Source organism: Hipposideros armiger, unplaced genomic scaffold, assembly GCF_001890085.2.
Source record: "Hipposideros armiger isolate ML-2016 unplaced genomic scaffold, ASM189008v1 scaffold_826, whole genome shotgun sequence".
Classification (NCBI taxonomy): domain Eukaryota; kingdom Metazoa; phylum Chordata; class Mammalia; order Chiroptera; family Hipposideridae; genus Hipposideros; species Hipposideros armiger.
The window spans coordinates 69,629-92,464 of NW_017732176.1; the positions used below are offsets into that span (position 1 = coordinate 69,629).

At 48.4% G+C, this 22,836-nt stretch overlaps 1 protein-coding gene across 2 annotated transcripts in view; it reads left to right on the forward strand.

The window, feature by feature from the left end:
* The first annotated feature begins 12,025 nt into the window (after positions 1–12,025).
* The window catches only part of MAPKAPK2 (MAPK activated protein kinase 2), a 51,730-nt gene continuing 40,919 nt past the window's right edge, over positions 12,026–22,836 (forward strand). The window contains exon 1 of one of the 2 annotated variants that reach the window (XM_019629169.1): positions 12,026–12,505. In XM_019629169.1, coding sequence (XP_019484714.1) covers positions 12,239–12,505 — 267 coding nt within the window. In that variant the 5' untranslated portion in view covers positions 12,026–12,238. The remainder of the gene's footprint in view (positions 12,506–22,836) is intronic. The other variant, XM_019629170.1, reaches the window with a different exon arrangement.

Here is a 22,836-nt window from a genome sequence, read left to right on the forward strand (position 1 = left end):
TGAGCAGAAATAGTTGTTTTTCCTAACAACTTCACCAGTTCCCCATAGAGTTGGAAATTCCCTGGGGTGGGAATTCCGAGTTGGAGTCGGTTACAACTCAGAAAGGTTGCAGAAGTCTGGACTGGTCCTATCTTTCCTCCTGGCCTGCTATGAGACACCAGGAAGTTAGCTTAAACTCTCTGGGCCTCAGATCACAAGGATTTCCTTGGTTAGGGCAGAGTGGAGGATGGAAATGTTTTGGGGAGGATTTATTATTTTTTTATTGGGAGAAGGGACTTACAAATGTCCCTATGGTGAGATTAGCCAGTTGGGGGAAACTACTAACTCATTTAGATTCCTCTTCTTGGAAAAAAAATGAGGTTAATAATTTCCATTGCTAATTCCTACCCCCCACCGTCACCTCCAGGCCTGCCTCCACCCCCAGCTGTTGACTGATGGAGTAGATAAACTGTACTCTCCCCCTCCCACTTATACACACACTTCTGGGAGGCCCTAGATAAATAGGAGGCAAAGGCAAGGCTTCGGAATCATTATTATCATGATGATGATTATTATGCTTTCAGCATGAGAAACAGGAAGTGAAACTAACTAAAATGCCCAATGATAAACGCCTGGCCCCATCTCCTTAGCCAGACCTAAAGGCAAAGAAGCCAGCCAAAGAAAACTGTGTGTGTGTGTGTGTGTGTGTGTGTGTGTGTGTGTGTATCCGTGTGTGTGTGTGTGTGTGTTCATGTGGGCATGTGTGTGTGTGTGTCTGTTTTACAAGGAGTGTCTTTAAATAACTGGTTTCCAGGACTTGTGTGATCTTTCATCCTTATTCTAATGCGATGCTTCCTCCTTTAGTGACATCCTCAGAGTCTTTCCTTACTATTTGCTTCCCCATTTCCTAGAGAGAGCTTCCCACTGCTATAAGATGTTAAAGGACTACTCCAGTGATTAAATGGTTCCTTTGCACATACCTTGTCTGCAGGTCTGAGCCCTATGCCTTTCCCTTTCTCTATAGCCTGTTTTGTCACCACAGCCCAGACCATTCTCTGGGCCACAGGCCTTTCTTCCCTCTCCCTTCAGGGGAGCTGTGTTTTCTGTTCTGTTCTGGCCTGGCCGCCTGACACTCCATCTGCTTGGCTGATTATTCACATCCTTTGTCTTTTTCAGGAATCGATTATGGATAAGTGGTAGTAAGAAAACAGGGCGTTGGGGCCCACGTAATTATCCCACATTGACATTTCCATTTGCAGCACCGTGGCCTCTGAAAACTCTGAAAAACAGTGAAATGACCTGATTTTCATACTACCTTGTTAACTCAACTTCCTAGGAAGAAAAGAGCAGACAGCTGTAGCGGGAGTAAATGAACCAAGCTGGTGTTTCAGAAATACCTCCTCATTTTGACAGTGTTCTTAAAAACACAAAGGGAACAGAAGAGAAAAGGGCATCAAGGAGAGATAGCACAGAGAGCTAGAGAGAGTGGGGTGTTGGGATCCTCTAGTCCCTGGGGCCCACGCCTTTTTGTGCCTTCCATACCAAGTTCTTGCGCCAAATTAATAGATTATTGGAATTTTGGTTTGGTAAAAGCATTATTCATCTTAGTCTTATTATGATTTTTTCTGAGCCTGGAATAACGGTCCAGTGGAGCCCACCCAGGGGTTGGGATGGGGATGAGGTCACAGCAGGGTAATTGATGGAAGAGGAACTCAGAGCTTTATCCCAAGCTGTAGCAGCTGTGTGGCTTTGGGTGGTCCCTTTCCAGCTGGCCCTGCTCCCTGTTCAGGAGAGCTTGGTGCCTGAGAAGACAATGTTGGGTCTTAGCTTCCTACATTCAAATCCCGACTCCAGTCCTTACTTTAAGTCATTTAAATTCATTGGGCCTCAATTTCCTCATCTGGGCCATTGGAAGGACATAAGTAACACCTACCTTGTAGGGTTGTTGTGGGGATTGATTGAGTTAACACATGGAAAGCACTTAGAACCACGTCAGAAACATAATAGGTGCTCAATTAATGGGAGCTATTATCTTGACTTTTATTTGTCTTTTCCTATATGCCATCCATCATCTTCCATTCGATCCATCCAGCAAAAATATGTATCAATGCTGTGACTGGCACTGGGCAAGTCACTAGGGCTGGATACAAACTTTGCAGAACATAAATCTCCTCAGCATCCTCATTTCCTGCCCAGGTTTCTCTTATTTCGTAGCACAGTACAGACAGAGCACACAAGAATCCACTTCTTCCTGGTTCCTTGAGCTGTTCCTGGCCTGTTCACCTCCATTTGCCTCTTCTGCTTCCCTACGCCTTCGTTTCCCAACTCTCTAGGAAGGTAGGTCCCAGGTGTGTTGGGAGTCAGTCCTCCGAGGCCCTTCTCCAACTTGCCCTGGCCAGGGAGCCCTGGGAGGGGCGGGGCCCGGAAGTCTGCCGGTCTTCCCACTCAGCAACTCTCCCTTCCCAGGCCCTGGGCTCTTCCACACACTCTCCGGGGAAGCTGGAGGAGGGCCACGAGGCTCTGTAATAACCACACTTCTCCACGGTAAACAAGAACCAGATTCCTGGGGAGTGACGTGGGTGGGAGCTCTGTGGCCCAGGCAGCTGCGATTACACCAACACTTGAAACACCTCTGCTCAGCCCTGACCTGTCTGGGGAAGGCCCAGGGGAAGGCTGCCCACGCGCCACCTCTTTGCTACCCTTCTAGTCATTCTCCATCTGACTTACAGGGGCCTTCGCACCAAACAACTCCATAGACTCAAGTGGGCAGCCAGTCAGCTCCAGATTTGGCCTCCTGGCTCACGCTTACAACCAGGGAGCATCATCTCCCATCTCCCCTTTTCCAGAATTTGTCCCACTGTCTTCCCTACTCATGCATCCCTTGGCTGTCATCCCCCACTTACTATTGTTCCGTGAGGAATCATATGCTTCCCTCATGATGCCAGGAGAAGCCTCACGCTCCTGGGAGGACTCCTTGATCCCAGGCACTCAAGAGTGAAGGCTGCGCTGGAGGTTGGCGCTGGCCTAAGGCTGTCCAAGCTCTGACTTTGCATGGCATGGTTGGTTCAGGGCTTTCCTCTTAACAGCATGATTTCTGAGTAAGGATCTGCTATCCTGGAATTTAGGCCAAACACAGTACCAGCTATGTCTAAGGTGGAAGGTGGGACTGGCTGGAATACCTCTAGAAGGATACATGAGAAACTGGGGTGGGAAACTGGGTGGCTGAGGGGTTAGGGTGGGAGGGAGCAGTTTACTGTATATCCTTTTGGGCTATTGCGTTTTGTACCATGTGAATGTATTAAAGATTAAAAAAAGAAAAGAATCCTGTGATTTTATAAATCTCCTATATGTTAAATATAGGGAAGGATCCTTTGCCTCTCTACTCATGGGAGAAGGGACAGTGAGACATCTGTATTGGGCAGACCTCGTTTGGGCCCTACTTCAGGCTTAGAGGAGGCTGTCAGAGGCAGATGGCTGCTCAGGTTTGAGATTGTCCCAGTGTCTCAATGACTCAGAATCTTGCTCTAGAAGTGGATGACACATTGCTGAGTGCCGTGGTCCAGGAGGGAGCAGGATGGACTTGCCCTCCTGGGTCCTCTGGCCTGGAGGCCAGGACTCTCCCATCTAATGGTCAGCAGGAGCTCCCCACTACTGGAGAGGTCAACAGGGGCAGGCTACTTGTGCTGCTTGCTTACCTGTGTACTTGGAACCAACAGGGTGGGAATGGGTCGGGGCTAGCACCCTGGGGATCCCGTGTCTTCCCTGGCAGGTGCCAGAAGTTGCCTCCATTTTCCAGGCACTGTGCTTTAGTCTTTAGTATCTTTATTTCTTGAAACACTTTTCTCTCCTTTGTTCTAAATTCTTACATTTATATAACGTGTTGAAGTTTGCCAGCCACTTTCATGTATATCACCAATGGCTCCATTGCTCGAACCCCAAAGCCTTCGTGGAATTTCTTGCCCTTAAATCTGCCTCTCGCCTCACATCTTGATATTCCCCCCGACACACCGTACACTCCAGCCCATGATGACCACCTGCTGCTTCTAAACAGCCCATGCAATTTCTCATTTCTCTCCATTCCAATGTTCAGTGTTACCTCTTTCTTCTAAGTGGTTGTCCTCCTCTGCCTGGAGAATTCTTGCCCATCTTGAGATGCTTACGTCAAATGTCACCTCTTTAGTGAGGACTTTCTGGATGAACCTGTACATTTATAAGCCCTGGAGCACCACACTTAAACCCTCTCAAGGCCACACCCGTTAGGCTGGCTATTACCCAAACCTGGAAATAACAAGTGTTAGGTAAAATGTGGAGAAATTGGAACTCTTGTGCATTGCTGGTGGGAATGTAAAATGATGCAGCTGCTGTGGAAAACATGGCAATTCTTTAGAAAATTATACATAGGGCCGGCCGAGTGGTGTGATGGTTAAAAAAAAAAAAAAACAACTGGCTTGGGACGCCAGAGGGCCCTGGTTCGGATCCCACATATGAGGGCCAGTGACACTGCCCTCTACAGCTAAGATGCTGAACAACAGCTCGACCTGGAGCTGGGCTGCCGTGAGTCGCCGGCGACAGCATAGGCTGCAGCCCCTGTGGCAGTGGGTTGCCATGGGCTACCGTGTGTAGCCAGCAGCCAGTGTGAGCGGCCAGCAGCCGCCGTGAGCGCCCGTCCAGAAGCTGGCGACTGTTCTGCCTCGCCCGAGAAGAGTGCAATGATGGTGCCAACTTGGGCCAGTGAAGCAACGTCCTCCACAACTAGACCGGAGAACAAAAGGATAGCAACTTCTCTGTTCCCCTTCCCCCAATTCCCCAGCACTGTTCCCATCCCCCCAATTCCCCAATAAAAATCTTTAATAAAAACAAAACATTATACATAGACTTGCCATAGGATCCAGCAATTTCACTTTTGGGTATATACCCAAAGGAATTAAAAGCAGGGGCTCAAACAGATATTTGTACACTCATGTTCATAGCAGCATTATTCACAATAGCCAAAGGGTGGAAGCAAACTTGGTGTCTATCGAGAGATGCAAGGATACACAAAAGGTGGTATATACACATGGTAGATACATACATACAACACAGCCTTAAACAAAGAAAGACATTGTGACACACGCTACAACAATGGAAGACATTATGCTAAGTGAAGTAAGCCAGTGACAAAAGGACAAACACTGTATGACTCCACTTACATGAGTTTCCTAGAGTAGTCAAATTTATAGACAGAAAGTGGAATGGTATTTGCCAGAGACTGGGGGGAGGAGAGTGGGTGTGGGGAGTTTTTGTTTTATGGGTATAGAGTAAGTTGAACATGTGCTAGGATCCCAAACTCATTAATGCTAAAATAACTTTAGTCATTGCCTTTAACTCTCTTAGAGGGAGGTCTTTGGAATCTGAGTAAGTTCAAGATCTCAGAGTGTGCCTCCTTCTCCTGAGCTGTGCACACAGCCTGGGATGGCTTCCCCAGAGCAGCCTGGCAGGTGCCAGGCAGGTGGACCACTTATAAGAGCATTTAGGAACATGGACTCTGACATGTGTGGGAAAAGCCTGGACAACATGGATGGATCTTGAGATTATTAAGCTAAGTGGAATACGTCAGAAAAAGTCGAGAACCATGTGATTTCACTGATATGTGGGGTGTTAAGACTGAAAACAACAAAGGAACAAGACAAACAAATATAGAAACAAAAACTCATAGACACAGACAACAGTTTACTGTTTACCAGGGGTAAAGGGGGGAGGAGGGTGGTAGATGAGGGTAAAGGGGGTCAAATATATGGTGATGGGAGGAGAACTGACTCTGGGTGGTGGGCACAATGTGATATATAGATAACGTATTATAGAATTGTTCACTTGAAACCTATGTAATTTTGCTAACCATTGTTACCCCAATACATTTAATTAAAAAAAAAAAAAAGCCTGAGTCTGAATTCTGACTCTTCCCACTCTAGTGTGATAACTTTGGCCAGTCATGGACTCTTTCTGAGCCACAGTATTTTCAACCATCAAAATAGCAGAAATACTACTACTTACAGCCTTGTTGAGAGGACTGAAGAAGATGATTGGTATGAAAGTACCTACTGCGTAATAACAGCTCACATTTAGAAGCCAGTTACTATGTGTCAATAACAGTTCAAAGTGTTGCATGTAGTAAATTTAATCTAGCATCATCCCCTTCATTATAGAAAGAGAACATTGAGGTGTAGTTAATATAGTAGTAAGTGAAGGAGGTGGGATTTGAACTCAGGATTTGATTCCATGATGCCCTGCTGCCTCAAAGTTATGTTCTCATGTGAAGATATTTATCATTATACCCTTAGGAAATCACGAACCATTACACACACACACACACACACACACACACACACACACACTCACACACATGCACCCCTTTTCTCTACCTTTCCTACCCTCCCACTTCCATTTACTTACCTTAAGTGACGAAGGGGAAACATCCAGGGATCATCAGGTCACCCACCAGGCAGAGGCTGAATGACCTTTTGGATTGACACACCCTGGTTGTGTTCCTGGATGGCAAATCCCCTTTTCCTTTCTCCCTTCCCCAATCCACCCTCCAGGCTGAATACTTACCTGAGTTGCAATTGACATGGTGGATACAGGCAAGTCTGGAGGGGCAAAGCTTTTTAAGATGGGGACAACAACTTTGAACCAGCTTGAATATGGTGGAATATTTACCTCTTTTCCCTCCAATTCCCATACTAAGCTGCAGAATTTATAATTATGCAAGCTACAGTCCTAATTAGTCCCATTTGTAGTCCCTTTGGACCATGTTATGTCTGTTGATGTGCTGAGGCTAAGTTTTTGTTCCCCTTTGGGTACTTCCTTCTTTCTCTTTCCATTCCCGTTCTTCCCCACTGCTCCAGCTGCTCCATGGTGTGGTATTAAACTGTCAATTGATGGGGTGCAGACAAAGGCATTTCAGTGTGGGAGCAGAGCATTTCTTCCCCTGTGGGTAGTGCACTACTGACAGCACCTGCTTTGGGTAGAATTTCTTTCTATGGATCTAGCCCTGAACACTTCTAGAGACTTCAGAAATTTTTGTGACTAATGATTCTTACATATCTGTCATTCTTGCTTTGGGGAATTTCTCATTTTATCGAATATTATTAGCCTATGACATGAAGACTCTCTCTCTCCCTGGCCTCGTCATCAGCCTTTCTAAGGATGAGTTTTCAGTGGTCAGACTTTTCCTGTAACTCATGATTCCTCCCTCCTGCAATGTTTTGTTTGCCATACTAGTACCAGCAGTAGCTACAAAGGCCACTTTATCTGTGAGACTATGCCTATTCAACAGCCTATGGGTGATCCTATCTTATCAAGGGCAGATCCACCTCTGTAGATGTCTACCCTCTGTCATCCACTCATAATGTCATATCAGAGTAAAATAGGAAATTTTCACTGCCTGATGATGTGAAGGGAGGGTGGGGAAAGCTTGGAGAAGAGAGACCATAATGGAGTCATGATTCATGATTCATATCTTATAATATAATCCAGCCACGCAAATCAACACAAGTCTATATTAGAAGATTGAGGGAAATTGGGATATGTGAGATTAAAGTTTATCTAAAATGATAGTATAGCTCATAGTTCTTTAGGCCATTCCTGCTCAGAAATACCACATGCTATATTCCTGACATCAAGAAGGATATGTGGGTATATGTCTGCTCGGGATTTAAAGTGGGGGCCATGAACATGGACTTTGGGTCAGAAAGACCTGGGTTCTGTCCTTTGCCAGCTGTGTGACCCTAAGAAAGTTATTTAATTTCTCTAGGACTCAGTTTTCTCATTTATAAAATAGATAAATGAGGATAACAGTACATACTCCACAGGGTTGTACAATAGTTAGGATCAAGTTTCTCTGCGAATGATAGAAAACTGAATGCATCAGTTACTGTAACAAGAAAGGCATATATTTCTCTTTCTTTCTTTCTTTCTTTTCTTTCTTTTTTTCTTTTTTATTTTTTTGGGGGGGTGTCATAGGTTAAGTGTTTATTATCAGAGCCCTGGTGGCCTGAGAAGGCAGCAGGTTAACACCTCCAGAAACTGCCTCCTATTTCTCTTTCTTAAAAGTCTGGGTGAGTAGTTTAGGGCTGATATGATGAATCCATACTCCTCAGGACATAATAAGCTCTTTCTATTATTTTGCTCTGTCATCCTCAACCTGTTGTCTCCACTTCCTGATCTAAAATGGCTGCTCAAGCTCCAGCCATCAGATTTTCATTCCAGCCAGCAGGAAAGATAAAAGAGGAGGGGAAATAGGAGGACCTATCTCTTTCCTTCCAACAGTTCTATTTACAAACCATTGGCTAGAACTTAACCTCATGAACATAGCCAGCTGTAACGGAGGCTGGGAAATGTAATTTTTATTCCAAGCAGTCAGGGGCTTAGCTAAATATTGGAGGTTCTTTACTATCAGAGGAGAAAATGGGTATTGGTCCAATATTGACATCTTCCACAGGTCTTTATGAGATTTAAATGAGATAGTTTGGGTAGGGAGCTGAGCGCAATGTTGGCCACAGAGTAAGCACTCAATGATTATTGTCATTGTCATCATCATCATCATCACCACCATGAGAAGGTGAGATTACTTTGAAACTATGACAAGATGTTTCCTTATTTTAACCTCATCTTGCTGATAAAGTCATCCTTATCCATCTCCCTTTTAAGACACATGAGCTTCATCTTTCATGAAGCAGTCTCCTATGCCTCTAATGTGTCCTTATGAAATAAAACTATAAAAGGAAAGCAGGGGAATAGTGACCATTGGATTCAAGATAAAGGTTATCTTTGGCTGGGGAAACAGAGGTGGGTTGGGGGGAGATGGAGGAACCACCTAGTTAGATGTATGTTATTGTCAAGGTCCTTGTTTTAATTTTGGGTAGTGGATTCACAGGCGCCTATTGCATTATTAAAAATAACAAATACCTATAAAATAAAAGAAGAGATACTTGGACCAATGATCCAATGATGAAGGTATGTCATGACTCAAGGATTATAAATAATCCAATTTTATATACCTGAGGTCTTTAAATTGTCTTTCTGTGTATAATATTGCATGACATATGTGTTTGTATGCCAATAGCAGACAAAAATAGTACTTTCTATTTGCATATACTTTTAACTTTTGAAGGGCTTCTGCATATCCAGAAAAACTGTTTAAGTAGTTCATTACAGATGGTTGAAAGCTTGGTGTTATATAAACAGGACTTCGGACTTCTGTATCCTAAGGGAAATATTTTATTTTATCCTTACAGTAGCTCTACGAGGTAGGCAGGACAAATGTTATTGTCACTATTTTACAGATGATAAAGAGGGAACTGAGAGTGCAAGGGAGTTTCATGAGGTTACATAGCTGGTTAGTACTGGAATGGAATTTAAGACTGCATCTCTTGCCTAGTGCTTTTTCCTTTAGTCCACCTGATTCCAGTTATTATTTATGCATTATGCATTTATTTCATGTCTGTTACATGCCAATCACATTATGCCTATGTGTTTGTGTTCATATATGTGTGTGTTTTCAGGGTGTTGTGTGCAGTTTATGTAATCTCTATGTTCTATGTACAAGCCCTTAGAGTTCTTATGTGCCCCCCAAGCCTAATTGGCCCTTGTAACTCCAGGAGGAGTTTCCAGCTGGGTTTTCAGCTATCTTGTTATCCTAGGTCACTGGGCTTCCGTACTTCCCCAGAGACCCATTCTAGGTAAGCAGGCAGCTTAATATCAGGGACCCATCTCCAGGCAGTGATCCACAGAGCTGAGGAGCAAGCCAGCAATGCCTCAATAATGATAATATTGACTATTTCATGATAATTTATAGGTTATAAATTATATAGTTCTATATCAATAGTTATAAACACCATCTCATTTAATTCTCACTCAGCCCTGAAAGTAGGCTTTGGAATTGTTCTCATTTTTTTTCAGATACAAAGAGAGGATACATGGCTGACTCAAGGTAGCTCAACTTGAGGATACATTGGAATTCAGGCCACTTGCCTCTAAATTCTGTATTCTTTTCCATGGCACCTGGCCGCCTCTGAAAGGGCATATAGAGCTTGTCATCTTTCTAGCCTTGTGGAGAGAAGCAGGTGACAGCTCAATGCTAAGCAGTTGGAAGCCCCTAGCGACCCTCTGCAGAGGACAAAAGACCAACTCAGAGCCCTGAGCAGCCCCAGACTCTGGACCTCCTATCAGCTGAGTAGTTGGAGCTTTCCGCCTCTCAATAGGCCCCTTGGGCATCTCCCATGTGTGCCTTGGGAGGTGACAGCAATTCTACAGCTCTAGTGAGGTAAAGGTGTCTTCTGATCTCTGTAGCCTTAGGCAGTCTCTGTCTTTGAAGAGTCAGGGTTTGGGGGAAATGTCTAACCACATCCATCTTGCAGCACAGGAGGAAGCTCTGGGTCCTGTTGCCAGAGGTGAATCCCTCCGCCTTCTCCTCCCAGACCTGTGTCTGTGCCACGCTTGTGATGCTGTCCCCCTGGTACCTGTGTGTCTTCTTCCCTGAATTACAACTCACCACCGCAGGGCCAACCAAGCATGGCACCTTATACTCAGTCAAGGTGTACACTAAATTAACTCTGCTTGAAAAGAGCAAACATTTGTGTTAGGGGAACTATTTCTCTCCTTGGCCGGTGAAGTGAACCTTGCCGGTCCCGGAAGCGACTGTGCTGGGAGGGTAACTCCTGCCTTCCACTCACCCCTCATTCCTTCCCTGCCTGGCCTCAGTCCCCAAGGGCCCCTGTCCCCAGCATGTTCTCTTCTCTCCTTCTTCCTGAGCTGGGTCTCCCCGGACAAGGGAGCTCTAGAGTGTTGAGGGACATAGTAGGGAGCATGCGTAGCCATTGTCTAATTTAGCCTTATCAGTAATCGCCTGTCTGGTTCTTTTGTCTTATTTCTCAACTGTTCTACTAGTCAGAGCTGGGAGGAGGTCAGCAGGGATGTATTTGATGATCACCCCCAAGCCCCTGATGTGGGCCTCTATACACCGCCTCCTCTCCTGATGTGGGTTACACTATAGGTCCGCCTACATCTTTGGTCTTCCTTGGAGACATGGGGCTAACATGGACTAGAACTCTGCTTCTTAAAAAATTCCCACTTCTCCTCATGACTGTAGATTCAGGATCTAGGTTCTCTACATTGGCAATCAGAACCTATCCACCAGACCTTCCCGTTTGTTACATAGTCTTGTGAACGCTGTCCACAACGCCATGAAACGTACTGCTTGCTATTCTTCCCACAGAGGGCTTGCTCAGGGTCACACAGCCAGCAAGTTGGTAAAAGCTCACGAATTCAGGAAGTCTGAGTGTCAATCCATCCTCTTCCCACCCCGTGTCCTGTTTTTAAAAGCTAGTTTACGTGAAAAAAAAAATGTTCAGAGCTATTGATTACAAAATTCTTCATAGTTACATATAAGTCTTCACTGAAAACAATAAATTTATGAGAAAAGAAATACAAAACTCAGAGGAAAATGTTCAACTTAAGAAAATATTTAATATTTGCCTCACACCTATTCCTAGGATGGACTCTAGCTTCAGCTCACCCCTGAGGTCTCATTCAGCCCATACTCCCTAGTCACCCCTTTCCCTCAAAATACACCTTCTCTTCCAATTGGCTGCTGCTAAGAGCCAGACAGCTGGATAAAAAAGTGGACTTTCTATCTAAATTATGCATCTACTTCCATACGCCTCCGCCTTCTCTTTGCGTGGCCCTGATTAATTAAGAATTAGGATTTCACGGTCCCCAATCCCTGTCCCCCAGACCCCAGCCCGGCCCTCTACGCTCCGGATGCCTCGCGTCCTCCCCTTTAAGGCCAGCCCCACCCCCACGCCCACACCTCCCCGGCCCGGCCCCGCCTCCCCAAGCCCTGCCCCCTCCGACCCTCCCCTTTAAGGACCGGCCCCGGACGCAGACGAGGCTGTGACGCGGCCGCCGGCCCCGGGGCTGGGTACTTTGTCGCGCGGCCGCTTCCCCCCGGGCTGGGCCCCTGCCGTCCCGCGTTCCTCCTAGCGTCAAGCCCCCGGGGGGAGGGTGGGCGGGAGGGAATAGGGCGGGTGGGCGCCAGCGGCGCACGGCGGGACCCACGGAGCCCCGCGACCCGCCGAGCCTGGAGCCGGGCCGGGCCGGGGAAGCCGGCCCCAGCCCGGAGCAAACTTCGCCGCCGGGCGGGGGGTGGCGGGGACCCCGTCCGGAGCCCGAGGAGGGAGCGGCTGCGGGCCCTCCCGCCTCTGCTCCCGCGTCTCCCGGCACCATGCTGTCCAACTCCCAGGGCCAGACCCCGCCGGTGCTGTTCCCCAACCCGCCGCCGCCGCCGCCGCCGCAGCCCCCCGCCCCGGCCCAGCTGCCGACGCAGATCCCGCAGCAGTTTCCCCAGTTCCACGTCAGGTCGAGCCTGCAGATCAAGAAGAACGCCATCATCGACGACTACAAGGTCACCACCCAGGTCCTGGGGCTGGGCATCAACGGGAAAGTTTTACAGATCTTCAACAAGAGGACCCAGGAGAAATTCGCCCTAAAAGTAGGTTTGGGGGGCCAGGGGAAAGGGAGGACGGGCAGAGGGGGGCTCCTAGGGGCGACCCCCAGCGCCCTGGGGCGGCCGGAGCGCACGGCCGCTCCGCGTGACCGCGCCGACCCTTTCTTTTCCTGGGACGGGGCGTCCGGGCCGCTGCGGGGCGGTGGGTCCCGGCGCCGAGGGTGCCAAGTGCGCGGCAGGGGCGGGGGCCGCGGGAAGGTCAGGGCCCAGCCGACCACGCCACCGGGACCGCGTTTCCGGTCACCTCGGGGTGTGAGCGGCGAGGGCTCGAGAGGACTCTTGAGGACTCTGCCATTTTGGGGTTTGAGCCAAATCCAGCCGAGTTGGAACGGTTGGCTTCGAGACCACTTCTGCTAATTTCACCGCGTCTCGAGGAAGTGATTTTCGGGGTTTGTGGTTCCCTGTCCTCTGCTCCCTCCTTCCTTTCTTTCTGCGGGCACAAAAGGCCCATTACTCATTGAGCTGGTTGGTCGGTTGGTTTTGAGAAGTCGGATCTCAGAGTTTATTTAGCCTCGCTCCTTATTTGGGAGCCGGAATGTGTGATTTCACTTCCCTGGGCCTCGCGAGTTGCGGCCGTGCCGCCTTGCGTCGTGCCGGCCCGGGAGGTAGGTGCAAGGCTGGGGATTCCGCCCGGCCGCCGCCCCCCGGGGGAAGGAGGGATTGTTTTGATTCGAGAGCAGGCGCCCTCCTACCTTAAGTGCTTGTGAGGCTCCAGATGGGAGGCCAGCAGGCTCCCGCACGGCGTCTGCTGTTTCCATAGCTCCAATGATCATTGTAAACCCGGTCTGGAAACCACACACGGGCCGGTACTGATTCCTCCGATCAGAGGTGGGTGGCCGCTTGAGTCCTGGACATGGACCATTGTTGGACAGTGGGAGGGAGCGTTGCCCTTGAGTTGGGGAAGCCCAACCTCTTTTTTTTTTTTTTTGAGAGGGTTTGGTAGGGGGAGAATGGGAATTTCAGTGAGAATAGCTACTTCAGAAGTTAAACAGAATAGACTTGGAGGTTGATGAGATGAGTGGGTCCCCAGTGCAGTGGTAGCCAGTGTTCAGAAGCACTCAAGATGTTTCTCTCTGGGAGGATTTACGGATTAAACCATATCTCTAAAGGTGGTACATCAGGCCTATTTCCCTTGGGGTATCTTAATGATTGGAGGAGAAAATTACTTCCTGTGTTGTATTTCTCTCTTCCCCCTCAACCTGCAGGGCTAGCTGTATTTCAGCTATTAATACAAAACTCAGATATGTGTTATGGGTGGGACGTTTGGAATATGTAATTAGCTGTAATAAAACTCTGGAACATACTTCAGGGTTATAGAGGATAAGCATGTCCAATTTCTAGATTTTAAGACCTCTAAAATTATTTTCTTGCTGCTTTCATCCAACCTTTTTGGAGAGAGCTTTCAACTAGTTCCAACACTGTCAGATTTCTATGGTTTCTACTTTATGGTGTTGCTATGGGGTTTTGGTTGGTGTTTAGTGTTTGACTATTGGAGAAGGAATATATCAGTACCTTGAACACTTTAATACTTTTTGTGCCTTGGACCACTTTTTCTGTACTTACAACTAGGGGCAGGGAGTGGGAGTAGTTCGACCGTGGCTCTGACCTTGGGGAGTGGAGTTGAGAGAATACTGCTTGACCACAGTTAACCTGTATCATTGAGGAAGTGACAGACATTTCTTTCCAGGAGAATTTTCTGTCCTCTCTGAGACGCTATTCGCCTTCACCCATCAGCAATTTGGGGACACTGGCTACTCATTTTCTTGGAGAGTTGGAATAGTGTGTAAAGACTTCAGAACAGAAGCTCTCAACTTCTTAATTTATTTCATAGACACCAAAACCACCCTCTAAGATGTTTTTGTGTGGCAATGCAGATTTCTGTTGTAATTAATAGGAGATTTGGATAGTTCCCCCTTTTGAGTTCTGAAAGGGAAAATCCAGCAGCGTTTTAAATAACGCTCGTAGTTTATCCTTCTCCAGTTAGTGGGTGAAGACTGAAGTCAGAATCTGTTTTGATAGGCAGCCTGCTCCCAGATCTTATAAGTTGACTCAACTTTTATAGATTTCCCCCACATCTTTGTATAAAAACTTAATAATAGAGGAAGAAAGAAGGGATGAGGCATTCAGAGACTGACAGCAGTGTCAACAGCACTTCATATCCAAATATTGGCTAAGACATAATTACAGTTGTAGGGGGGAACTTGGTTCAAAGAATCCTGTTCTAGGCATGCACCAAAGAGATTTCTAGATCTTGACTCTTGATTAACTTAACCTTAGGTGCTGATTAGTGAAGTGATTTTCAAAACCAGGAGTGTTTTGATTATAAAATAAGGGAGGAAGATGGGTGGGGGGGCAGGAGGGATTGCCCCAACTGGAAAGGGCTTGAAGAACAAGGGAGGACCTCTGCACAGTGTGTCAGGCCATTCCCGGGGGTTTGCGGCACTGAGCGGAGCTGCAGGGCGGCAGCAAGGCCTCTGCTGCTTCACAGCTCTGAGAGTCGATGGGAGGTGGTGACTGCCCAGATGCCCTGCTCCCTATCTGTGGTCTGTGACCTTTTAGCCCTATTAAGTGAAATCAGTGCTTAAAAAAATAGTCTCAGCTTGCCTTGCTGCCTCTCTACTTCCACCTGAGAGATCTAACATTTAAATGCTTTTGGTGAGTGCTGTGACCTCACCTCACCATCTCTTCTGGGTGCTTTTGCTGAGTTTTGAGTCATACTCGTACTTCAGTCAGTGTCAGAAGAGGCTTTAAGGTCATCTCCTCTAACCCCCTCATTTTGCAGATAAGAAAAGTGAGGTCCAGGATAGACTTGCTTGAGGTAATACAGCCATGCACTTGGCAGAGCCAGGATTAGAACCCAGGATGCTTGAGTCCGAGTATCAGGCCTCTTCCCACTTTATAACTGCAGCAACATCAGTAGGCTAGGACTTGGGACTGGCGGCTGTTCCAGTCCCTCAAGCCGGAGGAACTTCACTCTTACCCGAGGCCCTCCTTGACTGTGGTTGAGGGGGTGCTAGGCAGGTATTTATCACCTCCCCAGAAATAATCGCTGAAGTTTGGAGGGGCAATTTATAAACCAGCTCAGCAGTAGCCCCATGAGTTTTGAATCTTTGGTAAACAAGCTTTTTTAGCACCCCTCCCCCTTTTAGCAGTGCTCGATAGAAATCTTATTTGTTATTATTTTTTTGTACAAGAATATGGGAATTCTATTAACTATTTGATAGGGACACCTAGTCTCAACCCACTTCTGTGGGAATTGGTCGCATTCCCCATGGGGTTCCTTAGCTGCTTCCTGCCTCACTGTGTCATGGTGACTCTTAGGTATTAGCTGAACAAATTTAATTAAAGCTGGTATTGTTGTCCCTCTCTACTGTGTGACTCTTACTAGGTGAAGCATGTTATTGCTTTATAAAATATAGAATGTTGTCATAACTTATCTCTGTATATCTTTCTATTGCATGGATTAGAGAAACATGGTCCCGTGGTTACTTCTTCCTTTCTCCAGCAGTCTTCTGTCCCCCGGTCACTTATTGTCACTGTGATATGGCTTTTTTTGGTGTTCTGAAGAATTGCTGAACCTCCCCATGGTTGGTCTGGACACTGTTAAAGGGCACACCAGAGCTCCCACATCCCCACAGCACAGGCAACATCCTATCCAGCACACCTGATGCTGTGTACCTGTCAGGAGCAAGACCGGTAGTCTGGCTGGGTGACGGGCAGTGTTCCCAATTGGGGTTTGCTGGATTGGAATCACAAAGTGAGGAAAGTCTCATTGACCAAACCAGCCTCTTTTATATCCACTATGGTTGAGCATCCTACCGTATGTTTAGTTGTATGGAGGACACAGACACATAAAGTGGGCTTTGTGTGTGTGTGTGTGTGTGTAGGAGTCAAGAACTTGATTTGGGGAGGTGAAATTAACATGTAGTCTAGGCTGCACTGTCCAATGTGGTACCCTGTAGCCACGCATGGCTGTTTAAATTTAAATTAATTAAATTAAGCTGAATAAATTTGAAAAATCAGTTGCTAGCCACATTTGGAGTGTTCAGTGGCTGTGTGTGGCGAATGGCTACGGAATTGAGCAGTGCAGAAGAATGTTTTCATCCTTGTAGAAAGTTCCACAGGACTTGGCTGGTCTAGGGGTTAAATCGTATGGTTGGGAATAGAGGAGCTTTGAAATGGAAACCTGTGAGGGCCAGAGGAGCTGAGGACAGCTCATTGCTGGGCCCTGAGCAAGTTTTAAAGTGTTTAAGGGGCATGAAGTAAGCTAACAGGATGTTTTAAAGAAAGGTTACGAGTCGCTGAGGTTGGGGCCTGTGGTTCTTTGAGGGAAGGTTTCAGAGACGCTGTCCTTCTCTTGGGGCCCTGGCCCGTGTCTATTGCAGTATGGCTCTTGGCATCCACTGAGGAAGGATCAAAGCAGGCCTGGCTCATGGTCCTTTTTCACTTGTGAATTCTGGGCTTTGACAGAGCTTGAACATAATCTCCAGCTAAGATCTGGGATCAGTGGCTTACAGAAGGCAGGGGGTGGAGAAAAGCGGCCCAAGGCTTCCGGCCTAGATATTGGTGGGTGTCTGGGAAATAAAGGGCCTCCTTTTCAGGAAGGTGAAGGTTTTGGTATCCAGTCTATGGTGTTTCAACTGCTTGGGATCTGAGAAGTTGGGCCATGGTCAGTTGATGGTTTTACTTAAGTAGCAGGTGCAGGGGATTCAGGGCAGGCCTAGAGGAGCCAAGCTTCAGGACTGCTGGAGGCAGACTTGATCCCTGGCCGGATCCTGGGGTAGTGGGAGGGGCTAAAGCTCCTGTCTCGCTGTGGAGTCTGCCAGGAGAAGTGTCAGCCACAGCAGGGAAGGACAGGGCACTCAGTGTTTGCTTCTGAGTCCTTTAACAATTCCCGGGTGGCCCTGCTGTGTTCTGATCCAGGATTCTCCCTGGTGGCTTGATGTCTGTGGCACAGGATTCCTACTTTCCTTCTTCCTCGCCTCTGCTTCAGCCCCTTCCAAGGGTCATGTGGGCTCCCTTTCCCCCTCCGTGTACTGCATTCGTCTTTCTTTCCAGGTGCTTCGGTGTCCCAGAGGGAGGTAGGTGGGCAGGGCAGTTGTTCTTGAGTTTGCAGGGCCCCGGGGTAAAGGGACCCACACCTTGAACCACCTTAGAGCTGACAGCACTGCCCTGTCATCTTTCTTGACACCTTCCATCTCATCAAGGAAAAGGCTGGGCCAGTCCAGAATGGTTGAGTGGTACATACTCGTACCAGGCCTTATCTGGTGTCCGCATCAGAGCCATGTCTTGGCACCTGCCTCCCTGGGACCCCCTCTTGGTCTGGGTTCCTTTGGCTTTCTGCTTGGCAGAGGTAGTAGTACCAGACTGTAGACCTGGCAGTGCTGCAAAACTCAGCTCCACTCACTGACCACTAGGATCTTTCTACATAGGTCACCTTATAAATGGGGACACTGGCCAAGAGAAGGGGCCACACCACTGGGCAGCTTGATGTCCACAAGGTTGGTAACCCAAATCGTATTTTCTGCCTCTTCTAGTCTTTAGGGGAATACTGATACTTTGTATTATAAGATATGTATGGATAGAAATATCTGGAGATGAGCCCGTTACTATGGGTTATGTGCTAGATTAGGAAGAGACACAAAGGTCTAGTCTTTGTGCCCTGCTAGCTAGTTGTGTGACCTTGAGTAGGTCAGTTAAACTTTCCAGGCCTCACTGCATACACCAGAGGGTCAGGCCACCCGTGGCTTCTTGAGCAGTGGCATGTGCAACAGTGGAAGGCTGTGCTGGAAGCAAGCGCCCGAGAGCCGGCAGGATAGCTCGCCGACTTGCTCCATGACTGGCCATCAGCAGTACCTGGGCCAGCGTGCGTGCCTTTTTGATAAGCTTAATTCTGGGCTCTAGGGAAGCCTGTGTCCAGTTACTTAATAACTAGCTGCTCCTTCTCTTGTGTGAAGACTTGTGTTTCAGTTAGCAGAGAGGACAGGCTGTAAAATTCCATGGGGTGTGACTCTACTTTTTCCTTGAAATCAGAAGAATCTAAGTGCAGTGGTTGCTCAGGTAGAGAGATGGGGAATACTTTGTCTTCCATCCAAAACTCTTCCCATTTGAAGCTGTAGGGCTGAACATGGCCCTTGTGGTTGATGATGCAGGCCGTGCCCTATCCAGGGGCACCTGGTGGAGGGAGGGCTGCCACCTCCCAGGCTTCGCTTTGGTGTGTGGCTCTGTCCATCCAAATGCATGTCTTCTGTTTCACTCAGCGACAGGGTATGGAGCAGGGGCTGTTGTGAGGTGATAGTTGGAAACTGATTCCCAGAGCTGATGGGGAAATTATGATTTACACGCACTTACCACTTTTTACTGCCGGACTGGGTAAAGGGTCTGCAAAAGCAAGAGGACAGGGGCCTGCCTGGTGATGTCTCTTCTCTTTTCTCTTCCTGCCTATTCAAGGCTAAAGCAGTAATTTCAGCCCCGGAGCTTTGGACTGTGGGGTCCTGTGTGCCAGGCCATCAGATTTGGTTGGAGGAGGAAGAGACACAGTGGAAAGGGGGATAAGGTTGTGCTCAGCCTCTGGCAGTGTAGAGTTCTTGGGGTCTTTATTCTCTAATCCAGTAAACACCTTTGAGTGCCATCTGGCAGGTGGTACAGGCTGGGACGTGGCCTCAAGGTCAATCTCTGTCTGTAACTGATGTTCCCTCCAAGACCATCCAGGCTGTGTGTTTATTCTGCTAGGAACCTGAGCTGCCCCAAAGGGTCATAAGAAAGGGCATCATACTCTTAAGGGACATTTCCAGCATCTCCATGGCCATTGATTCTCCGGGCCTTGTCTGGGAGGTGAAGAGCAGCGACCAAAGGCAGAAGCTTCGTGGCCACTGTTGGAAGTCTTTTCCTGCCTCAGAGATGAGGGGACAGAGGGAGCCATTCTGTCCATGCCTTCTCTAGTTTGGCCTAACTCTGTGAAGACTCTTATTTTGAACCTGAAGCAAAGATGAAATCTCTCCAGTCCTGGGTAGGGGAGGGGCCTAAGAGACCATCCTCCTGCCAGCTCCTCCACATTCATGTTCCTGGGGTCTCCTTTCCCCCAGCCCCTCCCCAGGCAGGTGCTTGAGTTGGTCACTTTGCTGCCATTTTGATGATCCGTATTGCTACAAGGCTGCCAGCCCACCCTAGGCATTTGCAACCCGGTCTCCTCCCCAGGGCCTAGACTGTTACTCAGCCCCTCTGTCCCAACAACTAAAAATAAACCTGTCCCTGCCGCAGTCTCCCCTCAGTGCCAGGCCCTGGTATCTGTCCCAGATCTTCCTGCCACTCTGCTGAACTCCTCTCTTTTCACATGTGCCCTTCCCATTTGCCCCTTCGCTTCCAGCCTGAGCTTGGTAGGTGGTTTTGGACCAGCATGCTTTGTACATGCTGGGAGTGAGCTTTGGCTGGTGCTTGTCCAGGTAGCAAGCTGTATGTGCACAAGGGCTCTGGGGAGCTGCCTTGCCTGTTCCCCACTAGGGGAAGGGTGAGACAGGGAGGAGGGCGAACAAGTTCATCAGTCATCAGACTTTCCTCTGTGTCTGCGTCCAGCTCTGGCTTTCTCCAAGCTCCACCTGCAAGCAGGCCTCTCTGCCAGAAGGTTTGTGGGGATGAGGAGGAAAGCCTGCCTGCCTGTCCCAGGCCCTCACCCTGACTGCCCTGTGACTGAGCATGCTACCTGCTCTAGGACTCCTGCCTTGTTGCTAAGCAATGCTCTCAACCTCCCGCAGCATGGGGCTTCAGGTTACCACATTCACATTCACAAATGTGACCTCATCTCCTTGGCTTCCAAGAATAACTGGGGAATAACTGGGCCCTGGCTCTCAGACCTCCTTCATAAATCAGGCCACGGCTCCTCTGGCCCTCCCAGCTCAGACACCTGTAGGGTGTCACAGAGAGCATGGGTTTCTTTCTTTCTTTCTTTCTTTCTTTTTCTTTATTTTTTTTAGCTGAGCCATCCTGCCACCTGTTGGTAGTGCAGCTCGGGCCGCTGTTGCTCAGAGCTCAAACTCTTGAGTGAGCTCTTAACCAGCTGAGCCACTCGGCCGGCCCTAGCATGGGTTTCTTTTACCTCCTGACTGTGGGGGGCAGGGGCATTGGTAATCAGTGTCCATTGAGGTCCATCGAGATCACCTCTTCCCTTGCCACCCATGGATCCTGGGAACCTGTAGAAGGAGGTGAGGAAAGGGGCTCAGGTAGCTGGGACACCTGTTCAACTGATGGATTCTGGGCAGAGTATTTCGTTTCTGGGCATTCTTTTCTTTCTGATTTTTCTACTCCTTGGACAGGTGTTAGTACTGACCATGGCACAGGTGTCTGTTTTCTGGGATGAGGGCTTCTTTGAGACAAGGGGTATATGGGAGAAGGATAGGAGCCCAGGTAGGACTTGGTTGGGGGGATTGGGGGTCCTCTGCCGTCACCTAGATTTACACATGCAAACCATGTCTCCCTGTCTGCCTCCTCCCGTCCCCCCTGAGGCCTTCTTTCCTCCACAGGGAGAGATTTATTTGCCAAAGCCCATTAGCCCGTGTAGGGGAGGAGCTGGGTGTAAATTACTAAGAGTTTATTTTTAACTCTGACAGAAGGAGCCCCTGTCCTTGGGTAGCCATGCTCTTCCACACCCTGGGCCCCCTTCTTGGCTTCTGTCATTCTTAGAGGAAGGCTGGTAGGACGCTAAAGGTCAGGCTTTAGAGAAGCCAGGAAGGGAAGCCTCTCTTAAGGAAAGAATCTGCAGCTTGCTTGGCATGCCTGACTTGTGCAGAGCCGGGGTCTGGGGGCTGAGGAGGGAGAGGGATCGCCCTGGGCGGCCGAGGCCCCATGTGGAACTTCGAGCACTCTAGGAATGCAGGTGGACTGAGAAGAGCCTTGGAGCTTGGCGCTCGGCTGTGTTGGTGAGGACAGCAAGGGGTCATCTCGTGCCTTTCGTCCTGCCTGCCCTCACAGGCACCCAGATCTCCAAAAGGCAGAGGCCATGGGGACGAAGTGAGCTTTGTAAATGCTCATATTTATAGAAATGCTGAGTTTTGCCATTCCCTCTGGCTGCCAGGCTCGCACTCTTCATACTCTTCCCACTGGAGCCTGTGTGGGATTCTCAGGGACTTCATACCCTTGGTGTCCTCTACACTTGGCAGTGTTGTCGCCACCTGTGCTCTTAGGCAGGAGGGAGAGGGGCGTGAGTGCCCCTTGAATGGGTCTCCTGATTTCACGGAATCGTTTTGGTTACGTTGCCTTAGATTTTTTTTCAAAAGAGCATAAAATTGGGGTTGAGGTATAATTAGAGAAAGAAGGAATAGAGAATAGTGGTGGTGGTGGGGGCGGGATGGGCAGTAGAAACACAGGGCTGACTCTGAGACCCTCAGCCATGGGAGGAAAGCTCTTGGTCCTCATTTCCTTGGTGTGAGGGTGGATTAGTTTGCCTAAAGCCCAGCTCTGATCATGCAGCTTCCCAGCTTAAGCCCTTCAGTGGGTTCCCTTTGCCTGCAGAATACAGGAGACTTCCAAATCCTTGCCTGCTTTGACCCTGATGGATCGTGTTGTCCCCCACGGTGCATGCTATGTTTCAGCTCACCTGGCTTATCTATGCCGTTCCCTTAGCAGGACTCTGCTTCCCCGCCCCGCCCTTGACTTTGCAGTGGTAGGTGTCCCATCTGCAGCTTCTGTGCCCCTCCGCCCCACCCCCGTCTCTACCTACCTGTTCTGCCCTGCACAGTGCTGCTACTTTCCTGAAGCCTTTGCCACCCGAAGCCGGTCTCCACCATCCCTCCCTGTCAAACTTGCCAAGACACTCTTACCTTTTATTCCACATTTTAAATGTCTTTCTCCATGTGCAAGGTGCTCTTCTAGATAATGGATTCTGAGTTCCTTGAAGACCCATATCTTCATTACTTGCGTATCCTCTCATTTCTATGTAGCTACCATGTGCCATCATTAAAAAAAATTCCAAGTACTGAGGCATCGTGCATTATACCCAGCTGCCTAATAAAGGTGTGATAACTGATAGTGATGCTACCGCCATCAATTTAAGGTACTAGCAGTGACCCTCAGGGCTGAGGGGACGGTTCTGGGAGAAGGACAATATTGGGCTGGACTCTCTGTGACTGAGCCAGATGTATATGAAGGTCCCTAAGTGTCTGTCCCTGTTTTTCCTCCTGTCTGCCAAAAAGTCATTCTCAGAAGAGTCTTCTGGGCATTTATTTACTCCACCCACTCCGATCTGCTGACTCAAGCTGGCACCTTCTGTTTCTGCTAATGGAGTTCTCCTTCTTGTAAGGGCCCTAAACCACCCTTTCCCCCTG